This window comes from Acanthopagrus latus, chromosome 1, assembly GCF_904848185.1.
Source record: "Acanthopagrus latus isolate v.2019 chromosome 1, fAcaLat1.1, whole genome shotgun sequence".
In the NCBI taxonomy this organism is placed as follows: Eukaryota; Metazoa; Chordata; class Actinopteri; order Spariformes; family Sparidae; genus Acanthopagrus; species Acanthopagrus latus.
Window position 1 is genome coordinate 15,236,147 of NC_051039.1, and position 17,711 is coordinate 15,253,857.

At 41.3% G+C, this 17,711-nt stretch overlaps 1 protein-coding gene across 2 annotated transcripts in view; it reads right to left on the minus strand.

The window, feature by feature from the left end:
- Nucleotides 1-5,758: 5,758 nt before the first annotated feature.
- tbc1d1 (TBC1 (tre-2/USP6, BUB2, cdc16) domain family, member 1) overlaps nt 5,759-17,711 on the minus strand; it is a 51,196-nt gene continuing 39,243 nt past the window's right edge. For both annotated transcript variants that reach the window (XM_037114227.1, XM_037114303.1), the window contains 7 exons: nt 17,227-17,385; nt 14,454-14,554; nt 14,150-14,293; nt 12,886-13,045; nt 11,568-11,737; nt 8,045-8,221; nt 5,759-7,955 (listed from right to left, as the gene is read on the minus strand). In XM_037114227.1, coding sequence (XP_036970122.1) covers nt 7,689-7,955; nt 8,045-8,221; nt 11,568-11,737; nt 12,886-13,045; nt 14,150-14,293; nt 14,454-14,554; nt 17,227-17,385 — 1,178 coding nt within the window. In that variant the 3' untranslated portion in view covers nt 5,759-7,688. The remainder of the gene's footprint in view (nt 7,956-8,044; nt 8,222-11,567; nt 11,738-12,885; nt 13,046-14,149; nt 14,294-14,453; nt 14,555-17,226; nt 17,386-17,711) is intronic.

A 17,711-nucleotide genomic window follows, 5' to 3' on the forward strand; every position in this document is an offset into this window, starting at 1 on the left:
CGTCCTTTGCATTTGGTGCCAACTCTACAATTTACTGACAATTTAATGATCAAAAATGCTAAAAACACGACATATATACACGCCATACAGTACTTTTGACCGAGCGGAGACATTCTATTACTATTTCAAGGAAACAGCAGATTAATTGAACAGGATGTGTTTCCTGTTCATTGGTTATAATAACTAACCAGTATCGTTAAATGATTAAAGAGGGTTTGGCTCAGTAAAGATCATATATTTTTATTTTTATAACTTTTGATTTCACAAGTGTTAATTAGCTCAGACGCGAGCAGTCGTAAATCATTGCCCTCTGAAATGCCACCTGCCTGCCATAACCTCAAACCAGCTTTTATCTTCATATCTGCTCCTTTCATTTACAACACTGTTTATCACCTCAGACTCTCACAGGCTGTTTTACCTTCACACGGCATACAGGGCAAATTACAAATGCGACCAACATTAGTAAAAATTCCCACTCTGATATATTTCCAAAATGCTTGACGGTGTTTGTTTGTACAGCAGCTGGTCACTTCTTGTCACTGCACGATCTACGGACAGGAGTGTTGATCCTGTCGGTCAAACACAACAGAAGCTAAAAAGAAGAAACAGAAGGGAGAGTTTTCATTAATTTCCAACAAATTCCTTATTAAGAAACAAAGACGTGCGCACGTGCATGTGCACAAAGCCACACTTAGTTTACAGTGGAATATGTGCATCATTCATGGAACACAGCATTATGCAACTGTGAAATGTTAACCAGCAGTTAAGACTTGTGGAGCTGCAACGTCTGATCATCGTGATGAAACACACACACGCACGCACAGGCTGACACGGACGGTGATGTTGAAACGCACAGGGTGGGATACATGTGCAACTTCCCTGCCAAGACTTTTTTCCTTCGTAAAAGATCTGTTGTTTCACTTAATAATTAATTTTTCATCGCTGACTGAGACATTCACGCAGACCGCAGTGCAGAATAAACTAACCTGAATGTTCAAGTATGTTGACTGGATCTTTAAAAGGGAATAACTTAAATGCTTTCCTGTTAAAGGCTTGTGCATGTGCAGGAGGTGGGCCATACGCAACGTGTAAGGTCAAGATTTATTGTTTTTGTCACATTTGTCAAACAGGAATGAATATTCTGAAATGCTTAACGTTCATCGGAATGCTTTTGTCTAAAAGTTTACAAATGAAAAAAAAAAAAGCAGTTTTAAATCCAGGCTTTAGCTTTACTTTCAGCACTTCTTTATTTAATTTGTGGATTGTTTGGCCCTTTCTTTTAGATTCTTCCGTTTCCCCTCTTGTTGTATTTATGTATGAAAGATACAATTTCCTGTGCGGCAGAGGTTTGCACCGAGACCGATAAGTATAGTACGACTTTAAAAGCTTTAAGTCAAATCCTGACTGTTATCAAAACATACATTTATCCAGGTTAATATTCAACAGACTCAACTGCTAAGACTGACGTCAGCCTCGAGGTACACTGAGAGAAGCAGCCTCACGGAGCCGTCACAGGCTCAGTTTAATCAGGAGCTGACTTTATGGCCTCCATCACTCTGAATTATCCAGGTGCTTCACTGTAAGTAGCTGCTTATCAATGTTTAGAGCTGTGGTAGCACTTTATGAGCTGTTACTGAGACCTTTTGTTCTGACCAGTCTTTGCACTTTATATGCCCGTACGTGTCCTTAAACCAAGCATCATCAATGATTACATCCATAAAAAATAACTTCAGTTATTTGTTGGTGTGTAAAGGTGAGCTGATAGAGACACACAACCGCAGCTGTACTTTAACTCTGCTGGCAGAGGACATGGCAGCTACTGACATGACGTTTAGTACAGACATTCATGGTCTCCAGGGGATGAATCCCTCTGAAGTTACATGCTGAGTTTCACGGTAAAGATGAGGTTATTGGTTTGGTCTGAAATGTCACGAGTAACACTGGATTAAACTTCATCGACTTAGAAAAGATATTCAAGGTTGGCTGAGGATGAACCCTAGTTACCTTGCCAATCATCCGACCTCTCCTCTAGTCCCGCCATTGAGTAAAAACACTCACTTTTCATTAAAATTTCTCAACAACTAGGATGGAAGTAGTGCCATGAAATGCGGTCATTCGCAGTCCTCAGAGGCTGAATCCTGAATACTGAATTGAGGAATGAAGTATTTGTATTTGTTGGTATGCAAAGATGACGAAAATATTTCAACAACTTGTGCCATGAAATGTGTTAAAAACATTCATGTTCCCCAGAGGAAAAACCCTGCGGCCTTCAGTGATCCCCTGACCTTTTCCTCGAGTGCTGCTCTTAGGTTGACTTTTACAGTTTTGAGGGAAATTGCTGCGAAATTTGGCAAGAGAGACATTCATGTCCCCCTCAGGATGATTTATGCTGATTAGCAGATGTCACCATGCTAACACACTAAACTAAGCCAGTAAACATTAGTCCTGAGAGATCTTATGACAGCATTGTCGTTCTGTGCATGTTGACTTGCTGATAAAGCTCAAAACACAGCTGTGCGTGAGACACACCTTACAGAGCTGCTGAGAGGGAACCAGAGCTGATATCGCGTACGTATACTGCTTCAAACTACCCATGTATAATCAGAATATGTAATTATGAATTCCTCAGCTCGAAAAAGCCGGCTCTCAGGCTCACTCAGGGTGTGTTGGATCGGGGGTTGGAGGAGGATTCAGGCATGTGGTGGAGCGCAGCGCAGGGTGGAGCAGGGCAGGGCCGAGGTGGAGTGTGCAAGGGGCAAGCAGATGCCAAGTCAAATAAAACAAAACTCCAGGCAACGACACAAACCTCTTGCAGTCTGCTTGGCCTGGCAGAGGGCCAAACAAACACGCACACACACACAGACACACACACCTAGATACACGCACTGTACGCATACACTACACACAGCGTAGGCAGCGCAGGAGAGGGCGAGTGATCCTGCTCCCTCTTTGTTCACTCAACCAAAGAGTTAAGAAAATCTGTCCACAGATGCAGAGTTTCGACCACAGTCATGCATAAACCCATCGGCCCCGAACAGACAAGATGCTTGTGGCCTTTCAACCTGTTACAGCAGGAGCTCTGACACAGCAGGTGCTCTCTCTTGCTCTCTCTCACACACACACACACACAAAAAACTGTACATCTCTGCTGTTACAACACTGCACACATGAGATGGGCAGGGCAGCTTGGTCAAGGGGTTATGAAAATCCACATAAGCACCCGAGAGATCATCGCAGATTAGCCGCGCAGCTTCAGTAAGGTAGATTCTGGTGGTCCGCAGGGCGTGGCGACATATCAAGCAGTCATGCTGTTTACCTGCTGATCGGTCTCATTAGCGGAGGCGGGTGCGTCCGCCTCCCGTGTGTCATGTGGAGAACTTGACTCCCTTTGTTGCCGCTCCATGGAAATCTCCATTCAGCTGAAGTGTTTGGTTTGGATCAAGACTTGAGCCGCGACTTTAAAGCAGAGCAATCAGTGCAGGAGTTCATCGGCTAATGACGGTCGACAGTTAATAACAATGTGATTCTTGTTTGATCCCTGCAGGGAAAGTCTTTTGTCTCGCCCTCACCGAGGGCAGGGCAGGTCAAAGGTTGTTTACAGAGCAGCATTTATGAAGCTGACATATGCTTCTTATTAACTTTTTTCTTTTGCCTTCATTCGATGGTGACAGTGATTTAGACAGCAAATGTAGGAAAAGACAGGAGAGTATGATTTGTCAAACGAGTGACTGATACACAGTGTAGTATGAGTACAGGTAAAACAGTCATGTGCAGACTTAACGCAGGGAAATATTTCACTCTTTAGCTGCTAAATGCTACACGTTGTTCACCAGCTAGTCACTGTCTGCGTCCGTTTGTTGTTTAGTGCTGAGCAGGTTGTGTGGTGGGTCTCCAGAGCTATTGACTGAATAGTTACCCAAAAAAAAAAAGAAAAATCCGCATCTCACGTTTCATTTACCACCATCCTGGTTAGACCGATTTGACATGTTTGTGACGGGCCAGCCGCAAACCGCTGATCTAATACGCAGCAGGTTTGATATGATGACTGACAGAGGAGACGTCCTCAGCCCTAATTTGAGAAGCCACACAACACGTTCTGCCGCTCTGTTTTGTTTGACATCTATCCAATTGCGTCCAGTCTGCAGGTTTGGCCCCCATAACCAGGCTCAAATATTGAATCAGTGTGTCAAAGATGATGCTCAAACATAAATAGAAATTCTGTCACTGCATTTCCTAGCTCTTGCCTCAAATGTTTGGAACCAGAGCACTATTCTTTTTCCTGCCCGCAGAATCGGACCAAGGATGCCCCAACCCCCCAACATGTCCACCGTTGCTATGCCACACATTTCATCACTCTGATGGTTGTAGGTCTAATCAGCTGTGTTCAGAGACAGTTTGGAAGAGTTTCCACAGTAAGAGGCATTATATGCAGTCAGTTAACATTGTAAGCATTGTTAATTAATATTCAAATAATGATTGGCGCAGCTTCAAGGAGACTTCAGAGGCATTTTAAAGATCGTGAAAGTAGAAAAGGTCGCCAACAGGAGCTCCTCTCTCCTACAGAAAACACCGCTCTTGAAACGCCTCGTCAGTCCCACCTTGAAAGGCAGAAGCTATAACAGTCAGGGGGCATAAAGTATTGAACACTAGAGCATGTAAACCTATTCTAGTGGTTACCCAAAAATACAATCATAACCTGAGAGCATGAGCACGTCTTCCTCAAGTATACTAATTACCTGCACACCACATGACCATGGTATGGAACTAGGACACGTGTCAACAAGTGTCTTTGGCTAAGGCCTCCACCCCCCCGGCTCGCTGTTGTTGACCTCTAAGAGCAACTCTGTGGACATAAAGCCATTTGAATGTTTCCACTTCAGCGTTTTGTTTGAAAAATAAAACCTGCTGACTTTACCATGTTGTCACAGCACAGTACAGTGTATGAACTGCTCTTTACCAAAGAAATAAACATTTTCTAAAGACTACATTTTTTTCCCCCCCTTAGGACGCACAAACCTGTGCCTGATTACCTGTAATGGCCGTCATCACCGCAGTTTTTCACACACAGAGAAATCCTAAATAGGCGGCTTCAACCTGACCAGCTGGTTGATTAATGGGTCCACTCAGAGGACCTCAAACAGATTTAGGAATGTGAGGAGAGAAAAGGGCTTGTGTAATCGTATACTCCTGTTGGTCTGACCTGGACTTCGAGGAAGTGCATACTTGAACAAAACAAAACAAAACAAAAAGACACGATCACCTGGAAAAACCAGAGCATTTGCAGTGGTGCGTAAATTTCAATAACCTTTTAAAACCTGTCTGAGGTTTGCAATGCACGGACCTGAGAGGCTCTTGCTTAGTCTGATAACTAACCGATAAGCCACAATTTTTTTTTATTTTATTGTGTATTTTTATCAGTTTTCTGGCAGAGGTTGTGCTGTTGCTTTTTCAGTTGTGTACACACGCAGATATACATGCATACTAACAGCGTCACGACTTGTTCCGACATGCTCGCCCCTTCCACCACACAAGAACTTCCTGAAAAGAAATGCACGCCTGTGTTTTAAACACAGAGTGCAACATACACATTTCCATATGCTTGAAATCTAATATCAAGCCCGTAGCTTTCAAAGTGACTGGCGTGTTTGGACATGAGCGTAAGATTTACACTGTCTTCAACAGTCTGACACCTGTGAGTTTGTACTGTACGCACACACACACACACACACACACACCAAAAAGAAAAAGCTGGCCTCGGTAAGCTGAGAGGATATGAAATGTATTTTGTAAAGTACAGAATAACAATAATAGAAATAATCAATTAAAACAAAACAACTTGTGCAAGGAGAGTCTGAAGTAAAAGCAACCAATCTTTACAGTGTAAATCAACAGATTTGTTGCCATCAGTGAAGTGCACGCAGACACACGGTAACACATTTACACATTAACATACACACAGAGCTGCAGCTCACGTTGAAGGAATTCAGTGTGTTGAATACAGTAGATGACTCATAGTTGACAGATTGTCTCAACAGCAGAGGTTTCCTATTTGAAGTTTCAGACAAGAGTGTGTTTTTCAGCCTTTTAAAGTCACTGATCTGTTAAAGTCTGTACCCACCCTCCCCCACTACAAAGGCACAGCTTCTTGTTGTTTTTGTTTTTTTGTTTTAAAGCTTTCTGCCAAAATCACATCTATCCTCCTTGAGCACAGACGGATCTGCGTGAATTCAAAGGTGAGAAAACAGGATGTGAAATGAACTGGATTTATTGTGTTACTCTTCCTGCGAACTACTGTAACTAAATGGAGTTTGAAAAGTACAGGATCAGGAAACAAGAACTACGGAAGACTGAAAATATGGAGGAGGCATTTAAAATAGTTCACCTCTGACCTCTGAATATGAGCACCACCATAATACAAGTTCTGACATCATTCAGCTTCTGTCATATTCAACTTTTATAACAGCAAAACAAAAGAGAAACACTTTGTCATGAAGTTATTTCTTCACCTGTCCCTTCATCTCACTTTCTGTTCACACGTTCTTTTTATTTTTCTTTGGAAACGTTTCATCTTTGTATCAATGACCAACACCATGTTCTTTGTTCGTTTTAAATTAAAGGACAAGTTCACCCAAAAAACGAAAATTCAGACATTATCTTCTCATCCCAATGCTGATGGAAGGTCGGGTGAAGTTATGATGTGCACAAACTTTTTCTGACGCTTTACAAAAAAAAAATATAAATAAATAAACAGCATACTCCTAAACAGCTGAAGTAGATTGGACCTTGTTTTAAAATAATAATAAAAAAAAACAACTGGTATAACGACTCTGTACAGCTTGTCTAGCATTATTCTGGAAGCCCCAGGATCCCAAAAAAGATTTGAAAAGTGCACCCACTTCAGATGAGGTGCATGCTAACACTGAAGTGAAGCATTTATGTTAAAAGTGCGAATAATGTCTTTTCAAATCAACGTGGGATTTCTGGGCTTCTGAAGACTAACAGAAGACAAGCTGTATGTGGTAATTTTATGTTTTGCTTGGTTGTCCCAGTCTTCTTCAGTCATTTAGGAGAATACTGCAATGCCGCTTCTTGGTGCGGTGAAACTCCAGAAACGTTTTGTCGGCAACAAAATTTCACCTGACTTTCCATCGGAATAAAAGTGAGTCGATTTAATGCCTCAAAGTACATTTTCAGGTGACTCATCCTTTATTTTTGACATTCTTTGGCTACCTTGTTGAATCCGGCACATCCACACTCTTTCAGGAGCATAAAACACGAGCGAAGACACTCACACACATTCAAAGACACACACATACAAGTACAGGTGCAAATGTAACTGTTTTGTTTGTACAGTAGAGGCCCAGTGGGACAGTGCTATCTTCGGGGATTGTTTGTCAAATCACATGTTCATTCATATTTGCTATAAAGAGGGAAGAGGGCAGTTTAGAGATAATACTCAAGGTGCCGTCTTTTTTCTTTTAACCACATCCCCCTTTTTGTTATATTTCCATTATTCTCCTCCTTTTCTCTATTCCCTCTTTTTAGTAAAACATTCACCAGCTGGGAAAAGGACAAAGGTCGAGGTAGTGAGCCGCCTTGACGTCTCAGTCGACCTTCTCTTCCTGGGCCTACTCCAACCGGCTCCTCCTCCGGTTGACCTTAGCATTTGGACGATTATTAGGTGCGGTTTATGAACCCTCTGGAAGAGCCAAAGGGTGGGGGAGGGAGTCCACAGTCCTGTTCGCTGCATGTCTTTCAGAGGGTGGGGGGAGTCCATGTCCTTCAGGGGAGGTGTGTATGCCGAGGCCTTTGAGGAGGTCCTGGAGGCGTGTGACGGTGCTCGCTAGCTGCCTCTTCTCCTCCTCCAGTGCAGAAACCTGCTCCCTCAGCTGGCCCTCCGACTGGGCCAAAGCCTCCACTCGGCTCTCCAGGCTGCAGACGCGAGCATGTGACACCTGAGTGGGTGAGGGAGATGGTTATAAATGAACAAAATAAAACAGGGGCTAATTTATGACTTTATTTGTGTGTGTGTGTGTGTGTGTACCTGCAGCTCCTCCAGCAGGTCGAGGTTCTGCTGTCGGAGGCTCTGATTGGTCCTCTCCAGCTGTGCAGCTCGCTGGTGTTGGTTGAGGGTTGGGGGTGTGTCGAGCAGCTCATCCTGCAGGACGTGGTACTCCACCTCATAGGCCTGCAGCTGCTTGGAGACATCCATCTCACAAACCTAATGCGCACACAAGTGTGGATTTGTGAATTGTGGATTGTAAATAGCAAACATCCACATTTATAAATGCATATTAGCTAACAGGTTGAACAGTGAACCTCAGCTTAGAACCTTTTTCTCTTCGGAGAAATTTTTCTTAGGAGACTGACCCACCCTGTAGCTGGATAGATACTATTTATATGCTTTATAAAACAAAACAAAACTATTGAAGACAATCTTTAGGTCAATCAGACCTGTTTCTGTTTTTAATTTACTATCTGATTGTTAAGTGAACAGTTGTATAACACATCCTTTGGCTTAATACACAACCTGGGTCTTTTTTGCTAGTTTGGTTTTCATTCTATCTAACATGATAACATTTAGAAAAATATTGCTGATATTTAAGAACAAGAATAAGTTTGTAAGGATAAAAAGGATCAACAAACTGTTTCTGCTGAAAGCTTTTTTATCAGCATCTTAGATTTAAACTAAAATGCACTGGTGTGTGCTAGGCTTTTTTTTTTTATTACACTCAGGACTCAGGAAGGCTTTGAATTTGTCCCTCTCGTTTGCATATATAGTGGTCTTTCACTCCAGAGAGCACCCTTGGTCATTGACTTTTTTAAAATATTAAATTCACTGTCTCATGGTTGGACTCCTCAGCCAACCAGTCAAGTTGCAGTTTACATCCATGACTGTGTAGACTCATGGTTACAGCATTCGTAATAAAGACTTTCACGGAGTTCAATAAAAGGTATTGAGGGTACTTTCATGACAAAAAGGAAGTTACCACTATATTCTACAAGCATGCAGTGAGTCATTTTTCAGAGAGAAACATGCCGTCTTCTCTTACAAAGAGGCACAGAGGATTCATAGAGAGCGTCATCATATGGTGCAATGATAATCACCTTAAGCTCAAGTTCAGTAGACAGAATCAGCTGCAATATAACGCTTTAATTATGGATGTTGCTGCAGTGATGCTACAAAGTTTGAAACATGGACGCTGCACACACATACTTAACCTCGCAGCAAAGATGGTCCAATCACCACAGTTTTAGGGTGGATACCTGAGATCAGTTTAACCAATTCAGCATCTGCCTAACTGTGAAATACGGTCGCAATCTTCCCAACTGTTCCTTAGAAATGGCCAGACATTTATTTTTTTTTGCAAACCATTATGATGTCACTGTGAAGATGACTTTTGACATTTTGGATATTTAATACCATCACTTCATTATTTTATCTTAGCTGACATTTGTGTGAAATTGTGTCATAACTAGCATATTAGATCTTGAGTTATGATCAAACGTGTTTTGTGAGATCTCCCAAATCATTTTAGGTTTAGTGTGATAGTAAGAAAAAAAATGTGAATAAAAGCGATATATGAACACACCAGAAATGTTGGTTATGTTGATGAGATATTATCATCAGCATTTGCATTTGGTTTCTCTTCAAAATAAGTCTGGCTAACCTGTGGGTTTGTTTGTAACTCAAAGACTGCTTAAGACGAAATCATCTGACATCATCATCAGTCGCCATCCTAAATACAATGTTATCACTGCTGACAGGAATGACAGCCAAAACTAGTGACGAAGGTTGCATGAAACACGTATTTCCCTTTGGGTGTTGACTGGATATATGGAGCAGATTGCTGTCGAACTGTATCTAAAACTGATCTTTTATTGCCTCATAGATCGTAGACATCCTGTGAGTGAACTCCCTTGTTTATTTCTTTTTGTTTTGCTGAATGTGTGAGTCACAGCGCTGGTAACATATCGACAAACTGGCGTGGATAAGTGGCACCTGAGGGAAAGTACCGGCAAACTGGAGCATGACTCAACAACCTTTTGCTATCTCATGCAAATTATAAGGTAAATGCATACTTCTTAAGTAAAGTGTACAGAAGCATAATATCACCCTAGCTGACCATGACACATCAAACACATACCAGCTCCTCCTATGTCAAGACAAACTCTGTTACTGTACAGGTAAAAAGTAAATGTTCTATCTGACTCATAAAAACATTACGTTCCCTGCCGTAGTCTTGGATCAGGTCTCTGGTATGTTTGATCATCAGAGTCATTCAGGACTTGAGCCTGATGTTATTGTCATACAGTAGTTTTCCAGTTTGTTCAAACACTGACATACAAGTGTAAAGGTTAAATGACTTCACCAACACTCCACCCATCAGCTGTTATGAGAGGGAGTGGTCCACATTAATAGCACCTGTCGCTCAAGCGGTGCATCACTCTCTTGTTTCCTTGTTTAGTCATAAAACCAAATATATGTCACGGCTGTGAACTGTAAAATCACACACTATGATAAGACACATTTCTTTAGTGAACTGAGGGAAGTAGATAGTTTGTTTGGTATACTGAATGACACAATGACATCATGTACTTACACGCAGACATGCCAGAACAGGTCTGGCCACCAGTCAACAAGTTAACTAACCTACCTATGTGGATGGAAATCACTCCTGTATGAGATTTTGAATTAAGTGTCAAGTCTGTTAATATTCTGCACTAGATTTATTGTTACTGAATCCCACAATAATACCAAAATCAATCTTAATATTTCAGTATTGTGTGGTGTAACCAATGCCTTGTATATTTTATTCCTGTGTGCCTCAGACCTCCATTGTTATCCAACAACATTTAAATGAGCCACACGTTTCTTTAAAATTAATGTTATATTGTGTATATTTAGTATATGTATATATGTATGTAGTATAGTATATATGTGTTTTCAGGAATGTCAGTATGGACAGAGATTGTTTCGGAAACACTCATCTGGATGTAGATCATTTTTGTTTTGTTTAAAATATACTCTTGTAGAACGTGTGGACTAGGTCTCAAAGTCAGGAAATTTCAGCCTATGCTGCATCCACGTTTACTATTCTTTTTGCTTAACTTGAATCCTGTCTCGTTTAAGAAGCGCACCTCTATAATCACTGTAAAACCACTTGAATATCCAGAGGAAAATGGTCCCCAACAAATTGACAGAGACTGCATTACACAACTGTTGCAGGAAATTATTTTGACTTCCTAAAAAAGGGAAACTATATATCCATCATCTATTCCCATTTAGAGGGATTTATGTTTTCAGAACAAACAAATGGTTTGGATACAGAGTGCCAGAGAAATGCTCTGGAAGCTGGAAAGGATTGAAAACATGGTTAAAGAAAGAATGTGCCTTGTTCTGTGACTTCTTGTTTATAGATGACTAGATAAACATTTTATTGCCTTCTCATTGTTTAACAATATGATAAAACTCTATTTAAACACTTGACCATAATCCCCATATTTACAATAAATAAGATCCATAATAAATCACGCTGCATTGTATTACTGTTTGTTATTCTAACCTGGTTGATGGTTTTCTCCATCTGCACCAGGCCGAGGTTGGGCAGCGTGGTCTTGATGAAGTCCACTATGGACTCCAGGCTCTCGTGCTGCAGGATCAGAGGTTTGTGGCTCCCCAGCAGGCTCAAGGCCACCTTAAAGATGACCTCTGACCCCTGCAGGAACAACATGTCTGACAAAGGACAAGTGGGAGGCAAAACGTCAGAGAGGAACAAAGAGAAACAAAGAAAACAACAAGATTTGAAAAGGCCCATGACGTGGCCGATTTTTTTTACAGTTACGCAACCGAAAACTTATTAATGACATATGCTTAGAGAGCAGCTTACCGTGTTGATTGATGACTTAAAGGATTTTATAAATGATGAATACTTTGACGTCAACACAAGCAAACATAAATATAGGCCAGGGTGAAAATGGAGAGGTGGAGTAGGTGTGTGTGTGTGTGTGTGTGTGTGTGTGTGTATGCGCGTGCGTGTGTATGTGTTTGTGTGCGTGCTTTGAATGCATCAGGGTGGAGTAATGATTAGGCAGAATTGCGCGAGATCAAGCAACAGATTAAGAAATGGGAGTGGAGGTGTGGAGCCCCACATGCTGCATGATATCAAAGACTTCACAGTTCTGTGATGCAGATGCCCTCTAACTGCAACACACATACACAGAGACACACACACACACAAAAACACACACAAGGGTTCTGCTCAAATGAACACGAGGAGCCAGTGAGTCTGGTTCAATGACTGAGCACTGTGTAAGAAATTAAGCATGAAAACAACGGTAAGGAAGGAATGAGGGAGATAAAGGCAAAGACATATACAAGGTGCCGTGGGTGTGATGATATTTACACAAATGATAAAAGGTGACTTCACAGGAAAACAACAGCCTGTAACTGACAAACAAAAGCTTTATCTCAAATGTGTCTGTGTGTACACGTATTTGTGTGTGCGTGATTCAGAAGAAACTGCTGTTTAATGTTGGAGACAAGTTTGATTATTATCATAAAAGTTCAGTTTATTTTTAACAATATACAAGGCCTTTCTCATCTTCTTTGTCCCGCTGCCAAACTCATTAGATTCCTTGTATGCACTTCACTTTACAATCCTCTATTTCCTCTTGTTTTGCCAACTCTTTCAATCATAGTTTCCCTATTTTTCTCCCCCCCCTCTCTCACTATGGCTCCAGGATCTAATTAGCAAAATTAACCTTGGAGACAATCTAAACATCTCTGTGGAAGCCCTCGCTGCCAAGAAGCAGTGTGATGACCAAGTACAACAAGAGTGTGGTCTATGAGCACAGATACAAACGCCCACTCTCAAAGCTTACCAAAGACTCTAGCCACAAAGCCGAGGGGGAAGTGTGAGGCAAAGGCGGTGAGAAACCAGGGGGTGGCGTACAAGCTGGGCCCGATCTCCTGCTGCTCCAGGTGGCTGTAGAGATCCCTGTGGTAATCATGGAGCAGCCGCGACAACTGGTACATCTGAATCTGGCATAAACAACAAACCACAGATTGTTTATGCTGGTCTGACTAGAAGCATGTGGTTGAGTGTACATTATGTGCAATTTGTGCTTTCATTATTCTATACATGGTTTTAAAATTAGATTTGTGGCACATAAAAGGGTGAGGGCAGAGCTATGGAGCCGATGCATGACGTGCTCCTGAGAAACCACATGGAGGGCACTGCCAGTTTCTGATGCTGTGACACACATCTTGAAAGTTATTTTCAATGCAAACCTTCTGCTTGCCATGATCACAGGAGTCTTCAATACGGCCAGAAATATATCAGGGTATGTTCTATATCAACACATTAACACATGGCAAAATACTGGAAAATATTTTTGGTTTCGAGCTTAAAACAGCGAGTGAGGACGGCAGATCCTGCTTTTGATGTGCATGACTGAAAATTAAAGCTCATTTTGATTGATTTGACACACCTAGCATAACGGTACATCATTACCTTTGTGTCTGAATATTTCCATTATAATAATATTAACTGATTGTATCATATCAAAAATTATACCAGTATCATCATGAACAATATGATATGGCACACTCACATGCTATCGCCACTTTTTCTCACAGTGAGCATAAGAACATAAACCTAACAACCGCATGGCAATAATCTCATTTTTCGCTAAGGATCCTCCCACTATCGCTCTCAATCACAAAGTGAATAAAAGAATGTAAACACAATAACCGTGGGGTTCATAATTCAAGCTTGATACATCCTGATCATGTACAGTACATCTGTCTAGTGTTGCAACAGTTCTATTAAAGTGCGGAATCTGATGCTTCATTTGAATTCAAAACCTTTACCACAGGTATCTGAGGCATCATTGTTGTCAACCTCTTGCATCAAGTCTAAATCCAGCTAAGTTCCCACACATACCAGTCATCAGTAACCATACATATAAACGTATAACATATAAACATACAAAAAGATAGTGACATTGAGTCCTCTCTTTGATGTAATTATGTGTGCAACAGGGGGAAATTATTGAGATTAAGGTGAGTACGCAACAGCAACAGATTCTGTAATTTTTATATAATATAATATCCATATATGTGCAACAAAGAGACTCCAAGTACCTGCAGGATAATCATGTCTGGTCTGTACTGTTTGCGGAGGCCCACGTCATACATTAGAAATTTGAGCATGTTGAAGGCGTCCTCTTCCCCCATGTGTAACAGCAGCACTCCAGCGATGAAGGACAGGCCCTGGCAGTAGCCCACCTACAATAACAACAATAACAAACTTGGCGCCTGCACAGGCAAGGAAGGAGGGGAAAAATCTTAAGCCTAATATAGACAACTGCCAGTTCCATCGAGTGGGGAAGAGAGAGTTACAGCAAAAAGAAAGTGAAAGAGAAAGAAAGTCAGAATTAAATGATACCTCAGGGTCTAGCAGCGAGTAGGCTTTCAGTATATTATACAGAGACAGTTGTCCTGCCCCCAGCTGAGCTTGGAAATATGGATGAGTTGGAAAAGTGCGACCTGGGACAGAAAAAAAGAGTGAAATATGATCCATAAAACATCTACACTGTCTGTATTTAATATGAAAGACTCAATAGATCAACCTGATATACATCTTAAAAACATAATAACATTGTTTTAATAGATTTGATTTACTTGATTTTATCTGACACACTCCTGGAATGCATCTGAGTGAATGATCCATATGACACCAAAGAAGCCTCTGGGTGTGCACCACGTGTCTGGATGCAGCACAAACTCTGCTAGACGTCTCAGGGACGCCAGACTTCACAATTTGTTGTGGGTTTTTTTTGTCCAAAAAAAGGACGCTCAGTGCTAACCAGACATGTGCTAACCCATGTTTTGCTTGATGCAAAACACACAAACCCTCCTTCAGAGGCTTATCATGTAGATGCAGAGGGGTCTTTGCCTTTTACACATGACAACATAATGACCTGGGATCAGCAAAAGAACATTCTTAGCATGGACAGGCTGATAACTGGCAGGTGTGTGTGTGTGTGCATGTATTTTGGGCTATCGACTTCTCATCGTATAGTGTGTGACAGTAAATCTTGGAGGAGAGGAACAATGGCAACGGTGTGAGTGTGTATGTGTGGAATGTGCTGCAGGGGCTTTGTGTTTGCGAACATAAAGCCACGACTCCCTCCCCCGCCTGAAGGAAAGAGTGGGTGTACATGTCTGTTCTGTGTGCTGAATGTAAGGTGTGTGCACCACCCAACCCTAAATTTCAACACTTGCCCTGTGTGTGAGCGCAACTTAACAGCACTTTTCGCATGTTTACGTGAAGTAGACGGCTTCATTTTGGTGTGTGTTTTCAACCTGAACAACGTTTAGATGCTTCAGTATCATAAACACTTTGTGTTTTTATCCTTGAGCACATAACACCTTCATATTGGGCCATGTAACCAACCGTCACTGAGTGTGGTGTTACCTCCGTCCACACCCTATCTAATGCAGAGCGAATAACATGATAGTCAGATGAAAGATGCAGGGTCAACAGCAAAAACACAGGAGGTTAAGTGCTAAATGGATAGATGTAGTGTGGGTGGATGTGTGTATGCATGTGTGTGGGTATAATGTGGGTGGGGTGTAGGTACTGTATGTGTGTGTGGGTTTTCTGGTAGGAGGTGTTGTGAACATTTGAGGGTGAAAGCGTTAAAACGAGGTTAGAGACATTGAAATGTGTGTTCAGGTTTTCTGCACTGTTAAAAGTGTTAAAACCTCAGTGTTAAAAGCTTGTTTAGTGATACATAGAAGGAAAATTGCTAACTTTTTTACAATTGTCCTTGTCAATGAAAGGTGGAAATCTAAGAGAAAATAAAATCTACAGTTATTTATTGAGAAAATGCATTTTTTCATCTTTGTATTTGATTTTTCTGTAACTTCCAGGCTGTATATATCAATAATTTCCAGTTATATAATTAATCAATTCATGTAGATGCAGATTAAAAATTTACAGATGGCTTAAATGATTTTAAAATTATTTTTAAGGCACTTCAAGGAACTTTAAACTGGTTATGAATCAGTCTCAACTTAATAATGTTTGTTCACTCTGATCTACTGTATATTAAAAAGAGGCCATCATCTAGAAGATTGGCTATTTATGCACAAGTGAAAAAGTTTTTTTCGTATCTGAGTTGGAATAAAATAAAATTATTTTACAGCAGATTGCCGAGGATGAATTGAGAAGTCTCACAGTCCTTAAGTCTGTTGGTGCAGTACGAAAATAAAGTTTGTTTCGTTTCCCCTTTGACAAAAGAAGCCGCCAGAATCAACAAAATATAAAACTTCCCTGTGGTAGTTTTAAGTTAAAAGTTCAGTAGGTTTTTTAAGAGAAAAAAAAACTGAATACAACATTCAGAATTATGTTTTCATTAGTGTCATGGAACTCTTCCATGGAGTCCGCCATGTTTCTACAGTAGCCCATAATGGACAAGCCAAACTATCTAGAGAGGGCCTTTCTCGTTTTAAGCGACTACCATCAGGGAGGGGGAAACAAGGGGTATGCTAATATTGACACTTGCCTATTGTGAGTTCCTAGCTTCTGTAATATTGTGTGCACTTTGTTTTTCTTTGCACTGCTTTCCGTCATTTCTTTTTTTGATTGAAAAGTAAAGAGAGTTGCGTGCATTCACCTCTCATCCAGCGTCTTTTTTATACACAACACTAGCGCCACCCAGTTATTGCATCTCGCACAGAACGTACGTTGAAGCAGTGTGTTCAGTGCAACTTTTCTGCCGAACGGAGTGGTCGTATAAGGGCAGCTGGCTGTTGGTTTGAGTCTGGGCGGTGTGTGGGGGCCTTAAGTAGCAGTCGTGATCGTGTTTGCTACTGATCTGATGGTGCTGAGTGCAGCTCCACAAAAAGGATTAAACATCCGCCAATCACTTACCTCCAATAGCAGTTATGAATAAATATTCATTCTGATCTTAGTAAAGACCAGTTAAGATTTGTTTTATACCTCCTCATATTGAATGTCTTTGTGATGTGTATGTACGTGTGTGACAGGCACCAAAACATACACTCATGAGAGGAAAATGAGTCAGTGTGAGCACATGGTGGACTATACATTCCTTCATGGTTCAGGGTTTTTTCCATATAGCAAAATAGCTTCATGACTAAGCATCTAAAAAAAATGTGTGCAGGTGAATGTACGTGTGTGTCCAAGTTACCCAGATCTATGAGAATGGCATGCTGCTGCGATGTGAGCTGCTTCAGCAGCTCTTTGTATGGAGTGTGATTAGCTGGTGGCCTGGAGGGGACCGTCTGCCTGAGCAGGTACTGTTCAGAGAGAAACTTCCAGATCTCACCTCGATGCTGCCTTGGGACACCTGCCAGAGATGACAGAGGACAAGGACAAGGGGGGATTGAGTGGGGTGGAGTATTGCAACTGTGGTATGTTAATCTGCTGTAACTGACAGCTGTATAGGTTATGAAAAACACATCTCTTGCAGCAGCTTGCAAATCTTGCCTGTAGTATGCAAAGCAGCTGAAGTCAGGAGCACTACACTTGGTAAATGTCAGTGGGCGGAGAAACTCAGGGAACCCTTAACTTGACTGTACGAATGCCCTCATGTCAGCTGTCATTAGGCAGGAGGTGGTGAAAGGAGATGGTGTTGTATAGTATTTAGATTATTGAGATTCAGAATATGTACCA